The sequence below is a fragment of the Copadichromis virginalis genome, linkage group LG23 (genome assembly GCF_057382275.1).
Source record: "Copadichromis virginalis isolate Kocher_CV1m ecotype Utaka linkage group LG23, C_Virginalis_male_GT1.1, whole genome shotgun sequence".
In the NCBI taxonomy this organism is placed as follows: Eukaryota; Metazoa; Chordata; class Actinopteri; order Cichliformes; family Cichlidae; genus Copadichromis; species Copadichromis virginalis.
The window spans coordinates 46574491-46601218 of record NC_140639.1 but is presented as its reverse complement, the minus strand read 5'-3'; the positions used below and the strand labels follow the sequence as shown (position 1 = coordinate 46601218).

Sequence of the window (26728 nt, the reverse complement as noted above, 5' to 3'; positions counted from 1 at the left end):
TTCTGACATTAATCACCTTTTTCTGCCATCATCCTGTTTCCACTTTTTCCTCCCCGTCCTCCTGTTCTCTGCTATCGCCACATCTGGATTATGAATTAATGACTAACATGATCACATTATTCATTTTAGTTTGCAGCTTTCGAGAACAAAGAAGTGGCTTATTTTACCTGCACAGCTTTGTCCATTTCTTTGCACTTGTATTTGCTTTACATTAATTGAGGCTAAAACTGTGATCTGGGGGCAGTAATAAATGTGACTATATTTTCTTTCTGATTTAATGTCATTCTGTCTCTGAGTTTCCCTCCCAGACCTTCCTCCCTCCCCTTTCTTTCCCTCCCTGCCTCCTGCACTCTCCCCTCTCTCTCACTCTCTTTGCATGTGTCATTTTACTGCTCTTTACTCAGCCCGCCAGCAGCAGTCTGTCCTCATCACTCCTTGTCTTTAGATCTCCTTGCTCGGTCCACTGTCGTGCCATTTGTCGCCAGGAAGGGAAAGCGGTGGAAAATTCCTATTCTCTCAGGCTGGATTCACTTGTTTTCACCAATGGATGGAGTTTATTCCCAAGCGCACACAGTGACTTCTTGAAAAGTGAGTTATTCATATTCGAGTAAGCAGACATAAAACTTTGGCAAGCTTAAATGGGTAGAAGTTGAAATGATGCTTTTAGATGTTACCAAAAGTTAAGCAGTTGTTACAAATTATTAATGACATATTAAACCCAAAGAGCTTACAGACTGAAGTTTTATGGCAGTTTTGACTCATGCTTGAGGACAATATAGCACCAAACTCACATATTTATATGTAAGTAAGCAGGTGCCAGGCTGACAGAAGTCATGGTAGTTTATCTTTAAACTGTCAATTGTTATTACAATAAAGTAAACACTAACATCCCTCACAATCATGTTACAAGGAGATATTAATTGGTTTTAACTTGGGGAATATTCTGAAGACTTAAAGTACAGTTTTAAGCCTAATGTAGTTATTTACCAGCTTTAGTTTTTGATCCTGTATTTTAGGCTCACATTGGAAAATTGTTGTTTCTCTTATCATGTATCAATACCACCCCTTCTCTTTGGCACATTTGCTTTGCATATTAAATACATGTCTATGATGCGTTTTACTATTTTTTAAACAGTTTATTTATAACACTCGTTTATTTTTATGGTGCCATAATAACTGCTAAACACTTGTGTGAAGGAAGTTCACCTCCAAACCCTCTATCTATCCCTCTGTAAGCTGGACACATCCTTCCTTTTTGAATAGTTTTGGGACCACTAACTTCTAATAATTCTTCCTTCAGTTTTCTGTGCTTTGAAGTTTGAAGCAGCTTTGCATTTTCCCACCACTATTAAATACAGATGATGGGTGACTGTCAGTGATTTCTAAGAAAAGCTGGAAAGAAATGAACATTGATTCATTTAAACAAAGTGGCCTATTCTTGGTATAAAATATTTCTTTTATGACCTCCATATTATTTTAAAATGGTAAAAACTAATAAACCACACCACAAACACTCCCTCACTGTCAATGCAAAGGGTTAGCTTAATTAAAGCCCCACTTAATTAACACGTGTATTAGCCGGAGGCCTTTGCCAACAGGCAAAAGATGCCCTCTCTTGAATTTAAAAACAAAAACTTAAATGAACATGCTTTTTCTCTAAAAACCGAATATTCCTCTCTTCACTTTGGCAAGCCGTCAATTATTTTAATATCCTTTTGTTTAGCTGACCTCTTTCACGTAGGCGCCTTTGGTTAAACACAGCTGCAGCTAATAAAATTAATAACTCCAGCACCGTTTGATTCACTGTGCCGCTGAGCGTTAACAATAGCGCCGTTTCTGTCGGTGTTCACTGGCGTATATTGTCAGTAGTGGTTCATTTAGCACACCTGAATCAAACGGAGCCATTATTAGCCTAATTTTATTAGCTGCAGCTGTGTTTGCCCTCCTGCCACAACAGGGCCAGAGAAAAACCTGCTTTTTTCTTCTTCTTTTCAGAGCTGCTAATAGCTGCTGCTGTTCCTCTGGGTGTAAGTTGTAACTTCAGACGACAGTAGAGTAAGTAATAATGTGGATATGTATGCCGAATTAATGATGAGTTAGCCAGTATTTAAAATACTGCAAATTTATTAATAATTATTCATAAATAGCTGTTATTTAGGAGATTTTGAGAGAAGAGAGGAGGGGTTCTGCTGAAACAAGCTACAGTAGCTGACAGGAGGCTTTTAGAGGCAAATATGTCATATTAAGTATGGCAATAATAAGGCGTGTGGGGAACGAAATGTGTTATAAAGTATTTAATAATAATATGTATTCGCTAGTATAAGTGTTAGATAGTGGACTTTAAAAAATAATTGGCTAAAATGCCCTCAGTGTGAAAATGTCACTGTACAGGAAGAAAGGCAAAGTAAAAGTTTTTTGTTGTTGTTTTTGTTGTTGTTGTTTTTAAATAGGGAGTTTGTGTTAACGGGAAAATGATTTTCCACTTAAAGGAGGTTTTTATTTAAGTGGGATACATACAAATACTGAGAGCTTCCAGACCAGCATTTCCCCTCTACAGAACAGAGTCACTGTGTGGTTTTCTAAAAAAGCTTCTCATCTCTTTTTTTTTTCTCCAAGAACAACATCCCTTAGTATGATCTGTTCCTTATTCTCTAAGTGAGCAAGCAGCGATTGGAAACTATATGTTTGAGCCATGTTAGAGGCTCCTGGTGAGATGTAAACTTTCTTTTTAATGTGGTTTTGCTGCTAATAACTATTAACCATAGTTGCATAATCCTCATAGTTTAGTTTATCTTGGTGGGACAATCACAAGTTGTCGTCCTGTACGGCTCACATGCTATAGGTATTAAATGTGCTTGCAATGAATTACGTTGAATCTATAGCATTATTACACTACTCTGGTCAAGAGTTCATCTTCTGATTGAAGCGGTGTGTTTACATGATGAGATTATTGGAAATGCAGATTTTAACTCTTGTCTGTCTACATATTTAGAATATAGATCCCGAAAGCATCTTGAGGTCGTTAAGACCCTCGCCACAAACATTTAGGTGTCACCAGACCCCAATCATTTCAGCTAAATACAACTCAGCTTGGTTTTAATCTCCTGGGCCATCAGGTTTCAATCCAGTACCCCTACTCTTAGAATTCACAGTTTAATTCATTAAAAAGCCGTTAAAGGCCCTTTAAGCTCTGCTTTTACGCACACTCCCTAAATTAGAGTCTGCTGGAGGTTTTCCGTGTGTTTCTACATGATTTGTCGGTCGAAGGCTACTGAGTGTGACTGTACATTTGGCCTCCATGTGCGCTAGTAAAGAGTGCGTGCTGAGAGTGTGTGGTCTCTGAGCTGTACTCCCACCGACTGTGTTGCTTGAGTAGTTTTAATGTGTGTATGAGTGAGTAAAAGACACTTTACTCCAAAAAGCAGTGTACAAAAGCTAACTACATCTTACCCCCTCTGTTTTTGATATGAATTTAAAACATCAGAGTAGTAAAATGCTGTTTCAGTTACAGCTCTGAAATATGTGAGACTCTAGTTGGTGCCTGTCTTTAAAATATATTCACGTGGTTCAGCATAATCATACAGCGAGCTCAAGAATGTGTAGTCACAGTGGGGCTGGAATATGCCGTATTCTTTATGTAGAGAAGTGATCGATTAAGTCAATAAAGGCCTCTCAGCCACACTGATGTGGTGTAAAATTTAAAATGGAGCTTTTCTTATAAACTTATAGGCCATAATCAAAGTTTACCTTCAAAATAAGAGTCTTTTTGGGCCTGCACCAGGAATCTTTAAACAACTGACAGCAATTCTTTACTGAATAAATTGCTGGGCCTCGCCACATGGCGTGCACCCACACACATCTGTATCCCGGCACATTGCATTTAAAATCAAACAGGTATTACAGCATGAGGCCAGAGTTGTTTTTACATATGCATTCGATGAAGAATTTAGGAACTGTCCCCCTCCTTTTTTGCCTCACGTTCAATGGAGCCAATTTTTCCAAGGGTCTTATATCCAATATGGATACATGGTAGGTTAAGGGGTTTGCTTTCTTTGGATGAACTGCTCGATTTTACACTCTGACACGTGTAAAATATAGAAGGAAAAAATTAGTCCAGTCATAACCCGAATGCATAAACTATGGTCTATGGGTCACAATGCGAGCTGAAGTAAAGGGTTCATCAAGAGAAAATAAATCTGCAGGGAAAATAAATGTTAGGTATCTTTTTATTCTATTTTCTGACACTTTATAATTGAATTCATTGCAGTAACTGTGTTTGATGACTAGAATGGCCGATGTTTATCACTATGAGCTTCTGGTTTCTCATATACAGCAGAATGTGTTCACACAATTCACAGTACTGTGAGCGCTGTGTGGCAGCACATGTAGCAGAGCAGGATGACGTAGGGTCAAATGGTGGCGTCGTATCAAGTTACTAGTTTGAAAAATGCTTTTTTGGTAAGTTAATAAACAGTGAGAGCATAGTTTTCAGCATATAAAGAATATTTCTTTACTTCCTGCCAGCGCTGATCAGATAGCAGTGTTTTAAAAGCATAGCAAACCAAAACATTATTCAAAAAAGTCTTAAAAATTGTGTTTAAATCTAAACTGATTCCTTTCACATCCTGTGTGCTTCGCCGTGATGCCTCCATGTCCACATTACATTTTTTTTCAAACCTCAAAGCCATTTACTTTTGTCTTCCCACATTTTATGTCTCCTCATTAATGACTTAAATGCTGCTCTGGTTAGTGGAGAAAATGTGAACGAGGGAAAGGGGCTGATTATAATCCATTACCCCAAATATTAAAAAAATGTGCTTATTAAAAGCAGACCAAACTCAAATTGAGAGGGAGAGAGAGCACTTTGTTGTTTTAAGTTTACATGCAATACAATCAGAATTCATTAAAAAAAGGTCTAATGTAGAGTAACACTGGATGTACTGGAAAAATAAAGATTGTGAAGAATTGGTTCGGAGAAGTTAAGGCGTGAGGGTTTTATTTTGTGTTTATTAGACTGACATTTGACTATTCTCACTAAAGAGCACGGGTGCAAAGAGCACGGTCTGGGTTTTCTCCACAGGGTTCACGATGAGAACCTGAGTTCAACACTGAGTGTCTCAAGCATAGCTGAGCCTTTCCAGGACCAGGTGTGAGGAGGGTGCTTCTGCTTGGTCTTGCACTGGGGTCATTTGTGCAAGCTCCTACTAGATCCTGTAGTGTTGTGTGTTTTAGTGAGTGTGTGAATAACTGTATGTAAAATGTATTCCAGTGTTGTCACATTGACGGCAGTGTTATACTGTCTGTGAGTGTGTGTGACAGCGTGACCTTCAGCTCAAATGTGCAGATACTACGCTACAATAACTACATTACAATATACCAGCTACACAGGCAGACTCCAAGCATGAACCAGAATAACTGATTGCGCTCAGTGTTTGCAGCTTCTGCTTGCAGACATGCGAGCACGTATAAACTTTTGATGGAGCTGAACCAGACAGCTGAGTGTTAACATGCTGTGAGAGGATGTATATTAAACAAAACCAGAGTATTTCTTTTTTATTTACATCGAATCAAATCAAAAGGCAGGAGAAAACCAAGCTTAAACTGTCCCGTGTGAGAGCTGAAAGTTTGGCCGTTTTTGATGTCGAAACACTCGAGAAACACTTGCATGTGTCATTTCACACGATGTGAACAGAGAGACATAGTTGTACTACTTGAAGCCTTAGAAGGCATCAGACAATAGAAATGAGATGCTGATGTTAATAGATCTAGGACGCCTGCCCAAGTGAAGTTCAGCAAATGCAAAGACGAGGAATCCGTTTACAGGACCGTTGAAACATTCAGGACTTTCTCTTCTGTTTCCTGGTCCAGTGTGGAGGGGCCTCATTGTGCTCCATACGTTGTGATTCTTTTATTTATTTTTTCCTCGTTTGTGTTGGACAAACTCTTTTAATGGCAGCTATTAATTTTGCATGTGAGTTTTATTATAATAATGTGTCACATTTGGCGCAGACTCGCGTGTCACTGCCGACTTTACGGCCATACCACTGAAAACCACACAGCGTGAGGAAAAATACAAAGCTGTGAGCACAATTGAGCAGCGCCGAGTCTATTTAACGGCGTAAGTTGGATTCAGGTTCTCAGCTTATTACTCATGAAGCTTCAGCAAATGTAAATATAAGAGGACTGTTGTTTCTGACAGCACAACAGTGCAGATAAACCTTTTTATAGTATACAGAAATATGTGTAAACAGGATGTTTCTCATTCTTCTTTGTTAACAATCAGTTGTTTGTTACCATGTGCCATAAATCTAGAGTGTACACACTTTTTTTTTTTTTAATGAGCCTCAGCAATAATTGTTTGAATGCTTTGTGCAAGATTAGGAACCCATGAGGACGGATTTGCAGTTTAAGTGCTTTCAGTCACATCATCGTGTTGCTTTGGGCCTTCTTCGCTTTCTTTCTTTCTTATGATATGATCTCATGTGACCAGTTGCAGTGCCGTCTATTGAAGTGATTGCCAGGAAGTGTGTTAATTGTCGTTTAGTCTAAGTTGTACATGAGTATATTGATAGCCCATTGATGTCTTGCGGTTGTTAAACTCATCTAACTTGCTTATCAAAAGTAGTAGAAACGGGTCACCTGGTTCAAACGTAACAGTTCACCCTCAAAGGTAAACATGCAAATTCTTTTAAATCTGTACAAAAATGTGTAAAGTGCGACAGCAGTTACTTCCTTTGTTGTGTTAACTTCACCTCATCTTGTCACTCAGAGTTATAAAACACTATATAGTATTGTAACCTCCCCTTAGGTCGCACAGTGTCACGTCTTGTGATTTCATGCTGTGTGCTGTGATGTACTCCGTCCTCTCCTGGTTTCCTCTATCGTGTCCTTCCCTGTCATGTTGTCTCACATGCTGTCCGTGTTATTTAATCGTGCGCATAACAGTTGATACTGGGTCTAGCTCGAAGCAAAAGTGGGCATCTCATCTTGAATATTATTTGCTATAATTTTATCCTCTCCGGTAGCAGAGTGACAGGAACGTCATAGTCGCACCACAGGAACTCCAGGTAAATAAGCTAATCGGACTGTATATTGGAGAAAGCGGCTGCATATTTTAGCATATTAATGAAAGCAAAACAGACTTTTTTTATTTTAATATTTATTTAATATCTTGATGTTTTTTAGACGCAGACTGAAAAGACGGGAATAAAAGTCAAGCACATTCGCATAGTATTGCAAAAGATGACCTCATTAGCATATAGTGATGTGTTCTGCAGCAGTGTGCAGTTTAAGCTCTTGTTGTTGCTTAGAAGAGGCTCGAGCGATTTGAAGTTAAGAAGAGAGTAAATGTAGGCATTTGAAAATTACTACTGCGTAGCATACTATTTTTATAAAGTACAGTTCTGCTTATTTGCATCCACAGTATACAGTGTGCACTATCACTGTATTCATATGTGCTTTAAGCACCTTCACGTCTTTCATTATAACCTGTTGTGTACTCCTGTGAGCCTAAACAGCGGATAATAAACGGGTCTGTGTTTAGTCTGTTGTGGTCGTCCCTGCCTCACTTCTGTGTAAATAAGAGAAAAAAATGTGTTAGCTGGATTGACTGGGCAGGGAAGGAACAAAGCCAGAGTGGTTGATGAAACGGTCTGTAATGGCTCTACACTGTCAACAATGGTAAAATAAGAAAGATGATATAGTTGATCTGCACGCTGTAGATCAACTATATCGTGTGTTATTTTTGTTTTTTACGATTCTTTTATTTTAGTGCTGTGGGTTTTTCTTTCCATCGTGAAGAAAACACTGGAAAAGATGACAGTGCAAGCTATTTCTGCATATGGTAGATCTCTGGACCACCTGAATGTGTAATAAAATGAAAGCTGGCCCACTTTCTTTGAAGGCTGCAAAGTTTGGCTAATTCTCAGGAGAAGCTGTCGAGGACAATTACTGTAACATCACTGTTACTGACTCGTTGTTTCAAGGATCTGTGATTTGCAGTTTTTTGATGAGGTTCTTCCTCCTCATGGTGTAGTTTATGCATTCACCTACTAAATGAAAGCTCCCTGGTTAGATCCTGGGAGGATGCACAAATACCTGTGGGATTGTGTCAGGAAGGATGTGTAGTAAAGTCAAACATGTGGCACTACCTGCTGTGGGGACTGCTGGTGAATAAGGGTTCAGCCAAAAGTAGCTTCTCTTGTATTTTTTTTTTTAACCTAACTCCAGACTGGTGAGTTCATACAAAGACTTGTTGTATTTCATAATCCACCCATGTGTCTCTTATCTCTAGGTTGTTAATTTCAGCCTCACTGCTGTAGAGCTGTTACTGACTAATTCATGTTGTAGTTATTAATCGCTGTAGATTCAATTGTGCTAAAGCAAAGCTCTTGTGTGTTTCCAGCTTCACAGGCTATGCTGTGTGTTCCTCCTGGAGTTTGCAAGAGGATGGAGCAGCGTGGAAACGCAGGGGGGGAAGCGGAGAGCCCCAGCCGTCAGGACAGCGCCAGCCCAGAGGAGATGGGGGAGAAAGGGGAAAGTCCCACTTCCAGCGGTGGTCTTCAGTGCAAGCTGAGCCGTATGGAGGTCAATGGCAGCCCAACAAACCCACGAACCCGACAGAACTGCACACCGCTGAGACCACTTGGAGGTGCGTTGTTAACAGGATGGCTCGATAAAGGTGTACATGTTTGTTATAATAAAAGTCATTTTAGTGTTTAAAGCTGTCAACAGACAGTGAAAGGAGTTAAAAAACATTTAGTGGCTCCAACTCTGTATTGCATTCTCTAAGGAAGTTCTATCAGTCTCCCCAAATTCTCTCTATGCCATAAACACACAGTAAAATGCTACACTTGAGCCAACTTGGTCTAAACGGTCAGACAAAGACACCCAGCAGTCCTGCCACAACTGCCTCATTTAAAATGACTTTTATCCTTAAATTAAATTCAGCAGTGTAAAGGGAAGATAAAGAATCTCTTAAGTGCTCACTTCCAGTTTTATTCATTTCATTATTATAAATGTATTTACATCAATTTTATTAACCTCAAATCAGAATATTTGGTATTGCTGCTTGGTTAGTGATCATACATGTTTAATTATTTTTATTTATTTTTTACTTCATGCAACTGGACAGGTGACAAATGAATGAGTCCATTTTTGAAGGTGAGCTCGGCATGAAAGCCTTTGACAGGAGGTTGTTTAAAAATGTATGTCAGTCTAAATCTTTACGATATCTTGTCTACGGCGTGTTTTCCGCTCCACATCAGTGTACTGAGCATATGAACATCCAGCAGGCTTGATACTGTGTAAAAACTGCTTTGTTCTGAGGCTGTCCCAGCCTTAATCAAAGAGGATATATGTAGTAAAATTATCACTGCATACTACTTTCTAGTTCATTCGTATGCTGTAATGATTGGGTATAATGGCTAAAAGACACAGCCATGGCTCTGGTGGCAAAGCAGGTTGTCTGCTAATCACATCACAATCGCGGGCATGGCTTTGAGAAAGAGACTGAACCCAAGTTTCTCCCGCTGGCAGGAAAAGAAACACATTGTAAAGAGCTTTATAGAGTTTGTGCAACGTCGGCTCATGGATAGTGTTACAGAGCAGAAGGTACAGAAAACACTCAGTCATAGATGCCCATTATTCTCTCATGCAGTTGAAAACATCATCATGCATCATCACACAAACACTGTAGCGGAACATACACGCACACCCAAACACACACACACTGCTGTGTTACCTCCCTCCACCCTTCCACTCAGCGGTCTGGTTATTGGCTGATAGCGTGCCTGATGCTGCTGCGGTTTGGCTCCGGCTGATCTGTCACTGCTCCGCACACTGGGGGAGAAGGATTGATGACTTGTTAATTAGCAGCTCCTGTGGGACAGACGAGTGGACTGGATGGGTGTGAGTGGTTCTGTGCTTTGAGGATCTCTAAGCACTTATCCGATAACAAGTTCAGACTGATGCATAGGAATCGTTTTCACCGCTAGAGTCGTGGCATCGCTCCTGAGCGCTACATGCAGCAGTTTAATAGCGGTTCTGGAAACAAGTCTTAACCCTTGTGGCTTTTAATATGTGGTTCAAACACAAATACAGTTGTACAATCTTGCACTGACTTATACTGACACTGGCAGCTGCCCAGTGTAACACAATGAGACCACCGAGCTGCTATAGTGCAGCAGCGCTGACGCACTAAATACTGAGCAGACAAATTTGTTGAACTGTGGCTGTGAGCTTCAACTTCTGGAGGAATCCCTGGAGAAAGTAATTTATAACATTAAGTTTGTTTTACTCCCTGGGATGAATTTCCAGTCAGTAATGTAGCATTAAATCTTAAATATGTCCACATATCCTTAGCCCAACAGGGAGGACTTAACATGTTTGAAAATGTATTATTTTTGTTATCTACGTATTATACAAATAATTGTAGACCTTTTATAAGACGAGCAACGGTTGTTTTCTTGACTATAATGATACATCGTGTTACAGCAAAAAAGACATTTTCTCTGTCACCATTTAACAAAGTAAGAATATCTCCTAATTGATAAGAGGGAGGGTGGGAGAGGGGAGTGCTCAAGCATTTGAGCAATTGCTGAAAGGGTAAACTCTCCCACACCTTAACTGCTAGACCCACAGCAACAGAAAGGCCCGGGATGGGAAATCCTGAAAAGATTTATTTTCTACCTTTCACCTGTAAAGTGCTGAATCTTGTAATATTCTGTTTGTCATGCATATCATGGAAATCTTCTCCCCTCCTCAGATAAAAACACATTAACAGGTGGGGTAGAGGGAAACACTGTGAAACGCTAGTGAGGCCTGACCTGCGATTTCCCGTTAAATGCGAGGACCTGGGAAGTGGGCGAGCTACACATTAGCGCTATAACTTTCTCCCTCTCTGTCTTGTTGCGCCAGGTTTGATGATCCCGGTCTACTGTGTGGTGGAGCATGCAGACATGGGAATGGCAGGCAACTGTGAGGGGCGTAGTGACCGCCACGCCGAGTTTGTGTTGGTTCGTAAAGATGTCCTGTTCACACAGCTGGTAGAGACGGCACTGGTTGCTCTTGGATACTCGCATAACTCAGCTGTGCAGGCACGAGGTAAGCAGTGAGTGTGGGTAGGTCTGAAAAGGTAAATTCATGTGGTTTTCAGATGATTCAGATGTTACTCACTATGAAGGACATTTAAACTTAACTCTGTCCTTGAAAATGAAACATAACTGATTTTTAAATTTGGCTCATTGCCCTGTCTATTTGGGCACATCTCCTGACACTGCTAGTATTTTTAGTCTTCTCTGGAAGTCCCATACTGACCGCTTCTTGGTCTGCAAGGAGTACGGGAGCTCCTCGAAACAGTGACTCGTCAACTAGATTTTCATTTGTTGGATTAAGGATGAAGTCACTGAGAGCCAAATCTGTAAAGCAGGACAGGTGGTGTGCACAGATAATGTTGGTGTAGCCAAAAATTATATGGTGGGTACTGCAAACAGTCTCGTGTGTCACAGTTCAGGTGGTTTGTACCAAATGTTCACCCTCGGATCCCTCAAGATGTTGGAGTAGAAAACTTGATTCACAATCTCAGGCAACGTCCACACGTACTGGTACTGGTTGGTATTTTTGAAAACGCCGATTTTTCTATACGTTTGCACCTTTTGTCCACACGTAAACGGCGTTTACGGTCACTGAAAATGGAGATTTCTAAAAACGCCTGCAAAAGGTGGATATTTTCGAAGACTCAGTTTTTGCATTTACGTGTGGACGAGAAAAACGGAGAAAACGCAGCATCAAAGGTGTGCGCCTTTTTTGACGTCACACTGTGCGCCACGTTATTGTTTCGGTGAAATGAATTTCTACAATACTGTTACTGTTAATTTTACTCTCTGCAGTGTTTAAATGCTTACATATACACACAGTTACTGTCCCTCCACACATACGACTCGGTTCTACTTCTATGCCCCATCTTTGTTTACGATTTCCCACCGAGGCTTCTAGACTTCTGATTGGCCAACATTTCTACACGGTCAGGAATATATCGCCACCTGTTGCTTTGGCATGTTCCTAGCAGCGTTTTCCTTCATTTCTGCGTTTACGTGTGGATGGGATTATTTTTTAAAACGAAAACGGAAAATCTCCGTTTTCAAAAATACCCGTGTACGTGTGGACGTAGCCTCAAAGTCAAGCTGACTGGGACATTTCCCGGGAATAATCTAAAAGTTGCAGTTGCACTAGAAGTGATCCAGAGGTGCAGACAGGTGTTCAAATTTAACCCTCTCAAGGCAGGCGTTGCAGATTTGCAACAGTTAAAAACTAACAACCTGATTACCCCACATACATACTTTATGAGTTTTTTTTACTCAGAAGTACCACTGCAGGACTTGGTTGTGCATTAGCAACAAAAAGTTTAATTTGAGCCTGAGAGGGTTAAGGTCATACCTGGGTTTATAAAATGCCTTTCTAAATGTCTTTAGACATTTCTCCCTAAACTTGCTTTAACCTGCTTTCCCTAAACCTGTCAGTTTAGGGAGCTAAATTTAATCCATAGTTATTTTGTTCTGTCTGTCTCCTCTCACCCACAACCAATCACTGCACATGGCTGCTGCTCCCTCAGCCTGGTTCTGCTGGAGGCTTCTTCCTTCTCACTGTCTCCAAGTACTTGCTCATAGGTTGTTGGGGTTTGCTATTATTGTTTTCTATTATTGTAGGGTCATTACCTTACGATATAAAACACCTTTAGGTGACAGTTTTTTGCAATTTGCCACTATATATATTTAAGAAATCTCACAGATGACATGACAACGAATAGCAGGAAAACTGCAGCCCTGACTTACAATTTAAAATCAGTAAAGTTTATCCACATAAAACTGACGCCTCTAAATCTGAAAGACTTACTGCTCCTCTAAGAACATCCAAGACACGAGGGGATCTACTGTGAGCATCTTCAGGGCTTTAACTTCCCCTTAAATGCCACCCGGACAGCAGAGCAGTGAAAACAAAGCCAAACTGTAGTCATGCCAGATCTTTTAAATACAAATTAAAAAACATGATCGGATGTTGAATAACTTGAAGCCTCTTCAGATGTGAGAAACATGCGTTTGTAAACTTCTCTGTTATTACACGCTGATGGGAAGGCTCATGCCTTACTCATTATTACCGCCCTGTTAGTTATTTGAGTAATTAATCCAGCAGCAGCTGAATGAAATATTACTGAGTGGGGGTTTTCCACATCGGTACAGTGAGTACTGATGTCGCAAAACTCAGGGACAGTCACAGGAGCGGTATTTACCAAGAAAGTATTTTCAGTGATTCACTACACCCACCTGGCTGCGTGGCGGTTAAACTGAACAATAAATCTATGTCTGAAAACCCCAGACGAGCACCAGAATTCAGAGATCAAAACAGGAGAGCAAGCAGCATCCAGTTCAACTGCATTCACACACAGAGAGAGAGACGCACTCACTCTCACAGAGCTGGGCAGTTTGAAATTCCTGGTGTGTCCCATAAACACAGGGTACTCTAACCATGTGGCCGACGCCCTACGACCCCCCTCGCCTGTCCCAAATAGCTAGGTTTTGTTCTGAGAAATAAGCCTTTTCTTTTCAAATAAATAATTTTTGGCTGGAGTCATGCATTTTTCCCCCGAGTGTGGTCACGACCAAAATTATACAGAGTCTCTTCTGCGATTGAATTGCATCTTGCATAACTTTGACTGGATGAGTATTTTTAAACTCTTCACTGAATGGCACAGGGCTTTTTTTTTCTTTAATTAACTTGCACATTATGGCTAATTAAAAAGCAGCTATTTCTTATTTGGAATATATGGTTAAGGCTCGGGTTGTAACGTGGGCTTAGGTGCACTGCTGAGAAATAGTCCAACTAAATTTAACTTAAGGTCAAGTTTTTGGAAACATTCACTGATATTACAAACTGAAAAATGACTATTTTTAAGGTGTTTAAACCACTAGTGGATCCCTTTAAACAACCCAAACTTTATTTTAAAAAGGAAACTGCACTTAACATAGATTATGTCGGTACCCACTTATTTTTAAAATGCTTAAAATAAAATTTTACGGTACCTCTGAATCTCCCAAATTGCTCCTTGTGGAACACGTAGCTCCTTTAGGTGTCTATTTTTTTTCTCCATAAAACTTTTCCTTGCTTGATAATTAGATGAAAATGACTAAAACGGCCTTTTGTTGTATTACATGTGTGCTGCTTTTTGGTCATCAGTCTGTTAGTCATCTTCAGTTAGTTACCATTTTTGTGTTATCTTGTTGTTGCATTGTCAAAAAATGTCTGTATTCGTAATCTTATCCCACCTATAAAGTTGTGATTTTGTTGGATACAGTACTGTGATGTGTGTCTGTGCGGAAAAAATGCAGGGAGAAATGCACTGGTGTGCATGCAGGTATGTTCAATAGTGTATGACGTGACGTCCATCAAGAATCCAGTACTCATCTTTTAGAGCTTGCAGAGTCATATGAAAAGATGACAGGAAATTGTGTTTAATATTTAAGCTAAATCTCTGATAAACATCCTTTTGCTCTAACAACAAAAAAAAGATTTGTTTTTGGGTCTGTGTGGAGGAAGTCGAGCCCTCTTCCAAAATATGTAGTGCAAAATCTTACTCTGCGCCTGACATGTAGACAGATACACTGATATGAGGTATTGTTTGGGAACTAGGGAAGACTGCAGATTGGTACAAGGATAAAGCCCAAACATCTGCCTGTCAGCAGTAATTTAAGCTTTATTCACTTCAAGTGAGACTTTTAAAAGGTTAAAGTAGCATCTCAGTGAGTAGTTGACCACATGTGAAGGTATCAATAGTTTTAAAGACGTGGCAGATCTAGGAAACGTAAAAACTGCCAGTTATCAGAAGATATTCTGTTAGACAAGAGAGCAATGACCTCACAGTGTTTATTTGGAGCATGAACATCAAAACAGCGCGCCCATTCTCAGCTCCAGACCTAATGTTGAGCTGATTTTACATTTCTCTTCTCATTAATCAACTGTGGAGGCCAAAGAGAGCACACTTTGTTCTTTGCCCCTATCACCAGCATCCTCATGCAACACACACACACACACAACTGAGGCTGGCAGGCTAAGACTAGACAGGGTCTGTGTTTGATTTAGAAGATCCTAATGTGATTAGGTCTGTTTAGATTTGCACTTCCAGTCACGGCCGTATGAAGGCCAGGGGAATGTTCAAATCATCATGATGCTCAAAGATTCACCACGAGTTTAACCAACAGGTCAAAAAGCACAAACAGATTGAGCTGTTTTTAATATATTGACGGGAACAAAACAGTTTAACATGGTAACTTTTAAACAGTGATTGGTCTGTGTGTGTGTCATCAGGGATCATTAAAGTGGGCCGGTGGAAGCCGATGCCCATCCACTACCTAACAGATGCTCCGGAGGCCACGGTAGCGGACATGCTGCTGGATGTTTACCACATGGTCACACTGCGGATCCTACTGCACAGGTCAGCATTGTGTATTGCAGATTGTAAATAGGAATCCAGCTTTTTTTTTTTTTTTTTTTTTTGCATCCATGGTGAAGCATCCCCTCAAAAGAAGAAGAAGAAAGTGTACTTTATTGGTCCCCGTGGGGAAAATCGCTCTCTGCATTTAACCCATTCACTCAGTGAAGCAGTGGGCAGCCATTGGGCGCCCGGGGAGCAGTGTGTAGGGACGGTACCTTGCTCAGGGGTACCTCAGGGTAGCTGTTCAGGGGAATCGAACCCCCGACCTTCCGATCATGGGGCCACCACTCTACCTACTGAGCTATCCAAAATAAGTACCAGGCACACCAGCTGACTTGATTTTGTTCATCTAATTTCATTTTGCAGAGTTTTGGGGCACTTTGCAGTAACAGAACTGCAGTGTGTGTATCTGCTGCGTGTGCTTGGTGGACATATGGAGATGACCATATGTATACACTGTGCACACAGGCCAGCAGCTCCGGTTTCACTGGGAGCCCAAAAGTACAGTTTTACTTATCCACTCATTATAGTGGCGACTTTTAAGAGTTACAGAATAAATACACTTGAATAGAATCATATTCTAAGCATTAGAATGCACTATATACATTTTAATGCATTACGTTATTCATCATATATGTGCAGCAGGTATAATTTATACAAGAGATTACTTTGGAATGGGCAAAATACAAGAGGAAAGCCTCTTACAACCAGTGACTGCAGAAAACAAGGGTCAAAACTAGTCTTGTCTTCTAAATGCTTGGATTACATCAGATTCCTGTTTGTTTCTTTCTGTAATCAGCACTGCTCTTGAAAGAGTGAACAGAAAAGTTTTGTCATTTCCATGTAGCTTTGCCCGGCTGGAGGAGCTGCCATCAGACCAGTGGACCCACGCCACCGTGAGAAACGCCCTCAAAGAGCTGCTTAGAGAGACCAACCAGAGCGCTCTGGCAAAGGAGTGTCCTCTCTCCCAGGTAACTGCTTCATAACTCTGTCCAGGCAGAGTTCAAGCTCAGCAGCAGTTTCACTGCGTCATGGGTCCAAATCAGACTCGAGTCGCTCTTTCTCTGAATAAGCTGAATGTTTTTATGATTTTTAGGTAATCCATTCAGTCACTGCATATTACTCACATTAGATGGTGTAAACAGAACATTCAAAAGAATTAGTTTGCTAAGTCCCAGATAATAAATGCTTTATACTTCAGGTTTTAGCACCCATAAGCCACAAATGTGAGCTATAATCAGCACATGCAGGACATATTTAGATGTTCCTGCAGGTTGCTTGATATTCAGATTTTCTTTATGATGTGTTGTGATGAACTGAACACAAGGACAAAGTTTAAATTCCTTCTTTTGCCTTTTTTTTTTTTTTGCCCTTTTTGTCACACGCTTATTGATAGCCAAGATGTATTTGTCTCTAAGCACATGGTTTCATCATCAGTTCACCACACGCTTAGTGCAATGTGTAATCTGAGTCGCACACACACACACACACACACACACACACACACACACACACACAAATATTGGTACCATCCCATGGGAAAGGATGCAAACACGCACACCTCAATTATCCTGCTCACACACACCCTGCAGTCATTAGAGTCGAGAGTGTGTCATTTCGACTTGTGATTTATACATAAGACTTAGTCATGATGTAATTAGTGATTAGGGGAAGTGTGTGGGTGGTGTGCATTTGCAGCTTGACTCATGTGACTTTTAATCCTCAGCGTTTCCCATGTTGAGCTTTTGCTGGCGTTTTTGCATCTCTTGCTCGGTATAAGTGGCCAGTTGTTGGTCATTTGCGGAGACTTGAGATTTTTAATCAGTCTGAAAGACAAAGCTGTTGCTTAATGGTTCAAAAATTTTGGCTAACCCCATGAATGACTAATGTATTTTGTCAAATTGTCTCTGTGTCAGAGTATGATCTCAGCAATCGTCAACAGTTCCTACTATGCCAACGTCTCCACCTCCAAGTGCCAGGAGTTTGGGCGCTGGTACAAGAGATACAAACGCATCAAAGGTAACTCTGAAGCCTTACTCACATTATCAGGTAACTGAGTGTAATTAAGGCAGTCAGTTTCCTTTTTTTCTTTCTTTCATTGTTAAGCAAGCTATATCTGCAAACTAGCCTCAAGCTGGGCACAGATATTCCTGCCCTAAAGTGCTAAAGTGAAGGTGCTCAGTGGGAGACTCGTCAGTATTTTTCTGATTATGGAACAGTGTTGCATATATTTGTTGGCTGTCAGAGACAACAGCATGCAAAGTCTAATGGGACCACAATGTAGTTAATTAGCTGCAGCTTGTGTGCCCTCACTTAGATTATGACAACTGAATGCTTTCTAAGGCCCTGGCTGAAATGCTACAGTTTGAAGCAGGAATGAATTTGTCCCTAATTATTCTTTTTAAAAATGAATAATGACATTACGGTTGTAAATTGGCTTTATGATTTACCAAATGATTCCCCTGGTTTTACTAACGCTGTTGTTTTAAAGTGGAGCAATGTTTAAGACAAGATAAAGGCTGGTGTGATTTTTAAAAAGGTCACCTTAGTGTTTTTCCTGCTCCGTGGTAAAGAAGCTCATTACGTGTGTCTTTGGCTATAGGATCAATATTATAACAGTTTGTCAGGGAACCACTTTGTACAATGTGAAAATCTCTGGGTGGTAATTTTCCACAGTGAACACTTTTGTCTCAAAGAAATGTAACTAATGATGTTGTTAACGGACTGAAACAGACATAGTTTCATGTCATTTAAACTTTAACGGTTAATTCTGTTTTCGTTCCTCGACTCTGAGTTGAAAATATCCTTAATTATCTTTAATAAAAATATAAATAAGGATAGTTTCAAAAAGTGGAAACTACACCTGTACCTTATAGGAACTATCTCTGCATTTATTGGTTGCGTTATTTGAAAATGTAGCCATCTTTAATATGAGCTTTGGTTATTGTAACAGTCTATATATTTAATAAAATACGATAGAATTTAATAGAAACCCAAATAACAGGAGAGTTTTGTTGACCATTAACATTAGAGCAGGTTTTAGGTGTGAGTATGAAGGTGTTTCCCCCAGAGGTTAAATCAGAATAGCTGATGTTTGTTTTCCCGGGTTGATTCCACACATGCTTTTCCTGCCACAACAAGTAAAAATGACGAACACGATAATGAGGTCATCTTGCAATCTTTTTGTTTGTTTTTTTTTAAAGGAAAGCTGGTGACTAAAATGATATTTTTTACGCAGCAGTGAGCAGAAATGTGGCCACACATGGGTTTTTTGAGTGCCGGATCCTTGTGTGTATGTACAGTTCTGGTCCTCACTGCCAGGTGTTGCTGCAATGTAGTGATTATATTTTGAGTCTAGGTGTGTGGCTTTTGGTAACCTCCCGGTTAAGTGTCCCCCTCCTGCCTTGTTAAAAACTTTTACAGTTTTTTGAACAACTCTCCTGAACCTCAGCCACCAGCTGTTCGGCTGTTTATACTTTATTTGCTTTCTGCTGCTTTGAAAACTCATAAAGGTAAAAACTGTCAGACACTTTTTAAAAAAAAGAAGGAACTGACACTTATTGCTAGTTACATCTCAAGTTAATATGACTCACCTGCCTTAATGCCTTCGTTTTGTGATCCTTTCTAATGAAGCTTTTCCATTCTTCTGTCCACCCCCTGTATGTGTCTGAGCACGTGTGCCAGCCTCTGTGTGTCTAATCTGCTGCATGAGACGTCTGTCAGTGACAGCTCTCAGTAGGAAGGAACTGTCACACATGGTTCACATTAATGTCACCCTTAATACACATGACAAAACTAAATGCTCTTAACTCCTAATGGAAAACAGCAGTAACCTCCCCTCCCCCGCCCCCCCCCCAACTCACACACACACACCAACACACACCAACAAAACACAGGAATAATACTTATTACACACACACACAAGGTAAAAATCTGATGCCCTGCCAAACCTTGCTGCAACTTTTTATTCCCTTAATAACCAAAAATGCGACACACAGCCAAACCGGAGTGGAAGCCTAACAAGAAGCAGACTTACGTGGAGAGGCTGTTAAAATCCAGGGGAAGAGAAAGAAAAGAGTTCAGAGGAAACATTCTTCACTTATTTGATAATCTTATCTGGTGAATATGGAGACAGTAAGTGAAAATAAGACCATACTTCAGCCGAGGTTGTGATCAGATCGTCCCCCGAAGACTAGAATTATAGTTGAGATTTTCATACTTTGAAATGATACAGTGCAGTTTTGTGACTTGGAGCAAAGTTTTGTGGTATTCTTGACTCCGGGTCCTGGACCTCTGGGGGTGCCATGACCTAATTTGAGAACCGCTGCTGTAAGAACTCCTGGAAGGATCCCTGTAGGATCTCTCACAAGCTCCTCTACTGTCACTACTGAGGCTTGGATAAAACCTGAGCCATTTAACTTTTGCTCACACTGTCTGATGTCAGAGTGGGATGAGAAACATGAAGTAACCGTTAATGGACTGGATGCAGTGTAGATCATTTTTATAAGTAAAGCATCATTGAACTACGTGGGTAATCATGTATGCAGAAGAAACTGCTAACAGTCTTGGTCCTCTCGCTTTCATTTTCTTTGTAGGTGAATACATTGAAAAGATGTGGTCGTCACAGGAGAAGTCGGATATAAAAGGTACGCCCATCGTCTAATGTGTTTTTAGTGGAATGAAAATTAAATACTTCTGACACTTACATTGCATATGATGCTCGCTAATAAGAAGCGTCTCAGAGTTTTTGCATGTTTTCTGTGTGAGATTTGTCTGAAACTTCAAACTGAATACCAGCAGTCTAAGAAATATTAACCTTTAACCCCACACCAGGATGTTCAATCCAGATATATTAACACAATATTGTATATGTGTGTTGACGTAGTGGAGCGGGATTTGGACCTGAGCATCCTCAGCCATCGTCCTCCCTCTCTCTTGCCCTCTCCCACCCATTTGGGTGGGTCCGGAGTTCATTCCCTTAAGAGTGGCCTCGGGGACACTCAGACCTCAACCCAGCCTCACGGCCTGCCTCACCCTAGTGGACAGAATCACCCCAGTCCTCCACTTCGTCCACAGGCTCCACCTCTCCTGGGCCACAGCGGGCTCCTGGCTCCCCAACTCCCCCCTCAACTTGTACGTCAACAGCTCGCGATGGCCCACCTCATCAACCAGCAGCTGGCTGTTAGCCGCCTGCTTGCCCACCAGCACCCACAGGGAGTCAACCAGCAGTTCCTCAACCATCCTCCTATCTCACGGAGCTGCAAGATCTCCGGGGCTGTTTCTGAGCCCAGCCTCAACTCCGGGGCCGAAGTCTCCTCCGACATTTACCAGCAGGTCAGGAATGAGCTGAAGAGGGCCAGCGTTTCCCAGGCCGTGTTTGCCCGTGTGGCCTTTAACCGCACACAGGTAAACGTGGAATTAAGGCAAATGTGGAGACGATAATAAAAGACTTCATTCCATAGAATCTAAGAATGACTATTTAAATGTGTGCGTCTGCAGGGCTTGCTGTCAGAAATCCTCCGTAAGGAGGAGGATCCTCGCTCTGCCTCTCAGTCTCTGTTGGTCAACCTGAAAGCCATGCAAAACTTCCTTAACCTGCCTGAGAGCGAGCGAGACCGGATCTACCTGGAGGAGAGGGAGAGGAGTACCAACACTAACCACAACCACTCCACCAACCACATCTCCAGTGCCAACACACACAGACACGCACAGGTACATGCACACATTTAAATACGAGCTCTGCACATGAAATAAAGCGCTAGCAGATTTCTTTTCAACTAAAACTTGAAAAATCTTACACTCTTATAGTCTAGCTTATGTCACTCACTACAACATATCTTTATTTTTCATTGACATCAGATTGTGTTTCTTGGTCTTGTGTAGACAAAATGCAGCATGCCCGGCCCGGAGCTGCAGATAAAGCTGGACTCGCTGGTAAACATCACATCAGGGATCTATGAGGAGATCCAGCAGGAGATGAAGAGGGCGAAGGTCTCCCAGGCTCTGTTCGCTAAGGTGGCTGCTAATAAAAGTCAGGTCAGTCCTTGTTTTTGTTGTTTTGAGTCTTTGATTTTCACAACCGAATTATACTCAAATCTGAACCTGTAATCACAGCCCGCTGCTGTGAACTTAGCCTGAACGGGTGTGGGCTGTACGTGGGCTGCCTAAACTTGCATGTACATAGAGGGTTACACGTGCAAACCTGAGATAAAAATGTCTCAACATGAGTAAAAATTTCTGAGTTGATAATGTTTGAAGGAGCTGATGAGGGTGTAGTGTAGACGTGTGTGACTGTGTGTTTGTGCGAGGGCGTGTGCGGTATCTGATTACCCACTTGTGGCATACCATCATGACTCCATCCTCAGATAAACAATGCGGGCGATCGAGGGCGAGATCAAAGCATAGTCTGCTTCTGAAGGGGGAGACGGGGAAGGAGGGAGGGAGAGGGAGGACGCTATGGTTTTAAAACCAGTTTAAATATCTTCTGACAACAGACTACATTTATTATGAATACCGAGTTGGTGTGTTTGGGTGTGTGAGACTCGCTGAGAGATGCTTAAAAACTAAATCTGAAACGCTAAAGGATGAGAACACAGGACGAACAGAAGGATGCAAGATGGAGGAGAAGACAGACAAGATGATGGAGGGATGATCACATTATTACCATTAATTTCCAGGCTGAAGGCTGTGTATAAACAACAGCTGGTGGCAGATCCTGGGTCAGCCTAGCAGAGATAATGCAATCTTCACACACACACATGCGCGCACTCATTTGCAGGCCCCACTCATATCAGACTTTCCTTCTGGTTTTTCCTTCGACTCTTTGGGACAAACTTTGATTCACTCGTGTTCGCACATGTATAAATTAATATAAATAAATGTGTAAAATTGAAGAAAAAGTGACTCGGCTTTATTCACCAAGTATGTGCACATGCAGGGTCTCAGTGTATGTGACAGAACAAACAATAGGGAAAAAGCAGCTTGTATAGTACGTTTATATTTATATGATGAAAAAGCGCAAACATGCTGCGATAAATTATGGGATAAAGAAGGGATGGATAGATGCTTACTGTATATACATAAGGACTTGGCAGTATATATTCAGTGTATATGTGTCTACAGTGGTTTATAGATATGTATACGTTAAGCTTTGGTTCAGGTATGGTGGATATAAGTACAGACACTTTGCGACTGAAATCATTTTGCTTCCTAAATGAGAACGAATGTTACAGTCACCTGGTGTGTAGCCCTAAAATGTCATATTAGTCACCTACATGCCATAACAGAGCATTTTCTTCACAGGGAAATCATTAAACCTACCTGCCTTCAGTTTTGGAAAGTTGTAAACTAGCTTTAACTAAGCTCCTCTATATAAAGTTTGTTTGGGGTTTTATTTGCATTGTAATTCAAGTAGTTCACTTACTTTTTAGCATTTTTGTGTAGGTGGTTACATTTAAAAGATTCTTTATTTATTTCACCATTGATTTTGCAAATTGCTGAAGCATGTTAGTAATTATTTTTCTTTCATTGTAATTGCTGTAAACACCCTTTAATCAGGTGTCCACCACCACCAGTATTCCTTGGTAAACCCTCCAGATCTCAGTCTGGAAAATGCTCAGTACACGAGGCTAGAGTAGTTTTAATGCTTTCCTTTTGAGTTACACCTGCAAACAAGTGGGCGCTGCATTAATTTGTTTGATAGTAAAGACACAGCTAACCTCTCTTCTTCCTTCAGGGTTGGCTATGTGAGCTGCTAAGATGGAAAGAGAGCCCAAGCCCTGAGAACCGCACATTGTGGGAGAACCTGTGTACCATCAGGAGGTTCCTGGCGTTGTCACAAGTCGACCGAGATCAGGTGTATGAAGAAGAGTCGAGACAGCAGCACAGCGACAGGCTGCACACCGTCCTGCACATCTCAGAGCCGCAGGTAACAAACATGCAGTCAGTGGTCGGAGTTTGGCACCGCTAGGATGAATCGGAAAGTTTGTTTTGTGTTTCACTGAAGTGGTAAATGTGGTTAAAAATCCGAGGAGCAAAAGAAACGCGTGAAAATCTGATATTTAAAAATAGTCAGCCACTCGCAACCACAGCGCAGCCATGTGTAAGAAAAGACACAAATCAAAGTGTTTTTACGAGTGAGAAAATGGGAAAAGCAGCATGAGCGTTTGCTGTGCTGTGTCAAAAAGTTTCCTCTGTCTCCTCCGTCTGTCTGATCCCACCACCTGCTCCTCTTAGCAGCCCTCCTCTTTGTCATGTTTGTGTCCCATAAGTCATTGAAAATAGAAGTGGTAAATGACCAGCCCACACATTTCCTGCTAAACACTCCTCCATCCCACCCTCTCCCAAAAACCAAAATGCTCTCCAGTCTAGCCCTAACCTCAATATTATTCAGAACATAGCCTGTAATTATTGAAGCAGAGAAAAAGGAATTGCCATTATCTTTATTTAGGTCCTTTAATTTTGATGGACCACAGATTTATGGTGTTGGATTCCTGTGTTTGGGTGTGCAGGCCTCCCCACCCTGTTAATAAGCTCTAGTAGCGTGCTTGTTTGTGTGATGAATTTGGGAGTTTAGCGTGCATGTTGGCGGGTGATGGAAGCCGGTTGATCGCACTTCCGCTTGTAGTACATTTTCTTTGAGTCTGCAGAGGGGCACGAGCTGAAATATGAGCCGAACAGTTCGCTTACTCCCGTGGCGATGAGGAGTGTGAGAACACAGAATGAGTAATCTTCAAATAGACTGCGACAGAGCAAACCGTAGTGTGTAATAGATTTTGATGTTTCAAAGCTTGAGAGTTTAAGAGATTTAGTTATTTATGGACAAATATGTGCAACCTTTTTCAGCATGGATGGCAAAGCAAATATGCCCCCTACACAAATCATCAAAAGGCCGTATATTTGTAGCTTTACATATAAGAAACATGTCTAAAGGGAATGATGAAAGTGTTTTAAGTGCTGAAATATGTTTCTCCTGTCTTTCACATCTAACATCTTCAGTGACACAAAGCAAAACAAAAAACAACAAAAAACAGGACACCGAGGAAGTTTTAAAAAGTTTAAGTGATAACATTTAACAGTAAATTAAAGAAATCATGACTCAAGGGCCACTTATTAACTTCATACAGTGTCAACTTTGTGTTAAGCTGCCTCAGACCGAGGTGAGCTGCCCTTGAATCGGCTTTTTAAATGTATATTTTTGGCATAGTTTTAAATGAACTGATATGGAAAATCAAGAAAAGGCAAACATTTCTGTTAAATAAGGTGAGACGGATCCATTGTCTTGTTTTTTTTTTTTCTTTTCTATTTTATTCTCGCCTATTGCAGATTAGGCGACACAAATCTTCTAAATGCTGTGACTCAACCTTTTTTATTTTCTAAACAGACCCTCCACAGGCAGCCCCTGCCACCGCTAATGGCTCCATCCCCAATTCATGATGAACCCCAGCCCATCCCCCCGCCAGCGCTGCAAAGCTCAGAAGATGGGCCTCAGCGCGGGGTGAGCCCTGGCCTCGGAGGTGGAGGAACAAAGAAGGCCCGGTCACGGACAAGGATTTCTCTGGAGGCCCTGGGAATCCTTCAGAGCTTCATTGGCGATGTGGGACTTTACCCGGACCAGGAAGCGATCCACACCCTGTCAGCCCAGCTAGACCTGCCCAAACACACAATCATCAAGTTCTTCCAGAACCAGCGCTACAACGTTAAGCACCACAGCCAGGCCAGAGAGCCTACCGCTGGGGAGGATGACAGGGAGAGCTCCAGTCCCAGTGAGGGAGGCGTCTGCACAATCGAGGGCAGAGGAGGGGAAGAGGCTCTCTCCCCGTCTGAGGAGTCAAGCGAGGACGGGAGAGGATCAGTGGAGGTGTTCAGAACAGAAGGAGGAGATGTGGGAGGAGAAGGTGAGGTGGAAATGGAGGTTGAGAAGGAGGAAGGGGATGATGCAAAAGCTTCAGGGCCAGTAGCTTCCTCTCTGTCCCCTTACAGCAGCGCGGACAGCCCCCAGTCTGGAGAGCAACAGAGATAACAGCAGCGACCACACACAGACAGCCTGTGAATAAACACAATTTTGTCATCACCTTTAATAGAGCTGATGATCAGAGCTCTCTAATATCTGAAAAACTTGGGAAAAGTATTTATGGATGGTTTGACTGAAAAGTGAGTCCACCTACCTTCAGAGCCAGTGTTTTTGGTTTATAAAACAGTGTTTGGGACAACGCTCAGTGCCACTGAGAGAAAATGCATTTCAGTTATGCCATGGTTTTTGTTTTGATGTTGGGGAAAAGGCTCCATAGGACAACACGTCTTTGAAAATCAGATTTATTTAATTCTTTGAGTCGTTTTCCACTTTTTGACAGGATAAAAAAGAAAAACGCTCAAGCCTTCTACATCTTAGACTGCATTTAAAACACAGCCCTCTTACTAGCTCTCCAAGTACATTTCCAACAGTTTTAGCAAAGAATGTGCATCTTCTTTGTCTGCTGTCGATAAAATGCAATAAATTTTGTATTTGCTGTACTGTTTTGATAAAAGGTGCATATATGGTTTGTATAAAGTGATTGAGTGCATGTTGCCCCTCTTAAATCCAACCCCAGAAATACATAACTGCAGGGATAGAGGCTTACAGCAGGTCAGAGGAGCAAACTCTTACATGCCTTCAGGTTCAGGTTTCATGCACTTATATAGGGACCAAGGATAAACGGCACTGAACTGCATTCGCCTTTTAGAAATACAAGCATGCAGGGAAAAAATACTATAACCTCTTATTTTCTGATTTTTTTTTTTCCTTCTAGATATAATTTTTTTGTGTTGTCCTTAAAATTATTTTGGAGATCCCTGCATTGACTTGTCTGTATGTGAAACTCAAAAAAAGCCAGTTCACACTTTGCTCCTTTTACTATTTATTACCAGCTTTGTATTTACTTAAATCTAAGTATTATTGTTGTAATTACATTTTCTTTTCTTTGCAATGACTACAGATGTCTTTGTAAATGGGACTAAAACATGCCAAGAGGACCTTTGGACTGTTACACACTCAACATTCAACTTTTTCTTTGGCTGAAAAGGAAAATAACTGTTTTTCTTTTTTTCTTTCTTTTTTTTTGGGACATTTATGTACGTTATGATGTAAATGTTGGTGATCCACCTGCAAAAGTGAATCTGCCATTAAACTGGGATGCAACCACTGTCACTTTACACTGTTTTGTGTCATTTTGTGCAACAAAGGTTGAGATTTTGTGAAAACAAATG

General features: G+C 41.2%; 1 protein-coding gene across 2 annotated transcripts; it reads left to right on the top strand.

Moving 5' to 3' along the window:
- Positions 1-409: 409 nt before the first annotated feature.
- LOC146681819 (DNA-binding protein SATB2-like) lies at positions 410-26674 on the top strand. 2 transcript variants are annotated; one of them, XM_085448052.1, is made up of 12 exons: positions 410-588; positions 8405-8650; positions 10918-11103; positions 15358-15484; positions 16332-16455; positions 17401-17503; positions 20080-20130; positions 20370-20890; positions 20984-21196; positions 21368-21520; positions 23220-23411; positions 24867-26674. In XM_085448052.1, exons 2-12 carry the CDS (start codon positions 8416-8418, stop codon positions 25503-25505), a joined length of 2544 nt encoding a protein of 847 aa, XP_085304178.1. In that variant the 5' UTR covers positions 410-588; positions 8405-8415; the 3' UTR covers positions 25506-26674. The 2 variants fall into 2 exon arrangements, with proteins under 2 accessions (XP_085304178.1, XP_085304179.1); XM_085448053.1 differs by lacking the exon at positions 410-588 and adding an exon at positions 1946-2055.
- The last annotated feature ends 54 nt before the right edge of the window (positions 26675-26728 follow it).

What these genes read in the sequence shown, in the direction of transcription:
- LOC146681819 (XM_085448052.1), top strand. Translation starts at nt 8,416, where the DNA reads ATGCTGTGTGTTCCTCCTGGAGTTTGCAAGAGGATGGAGCAGCGTGGA. An exon ending in GAGATACAAACGCATCAAAG is followed by an intron (nt 17,504 to 20,079) that starts GTAACTCTGAAG and finishes TTTTCTTTGTAG; the next exon opens with GTGAATACATTGAAAAGATG. An exon ending in ACACACACAGACACGCACAG is followed by an intron (nt 21,197 to 21,367) that starts GTACATGCACAC and finishes GGTCTTGTGTAG; the next exon opens with ACAAAATGCAGCATGCCCGG.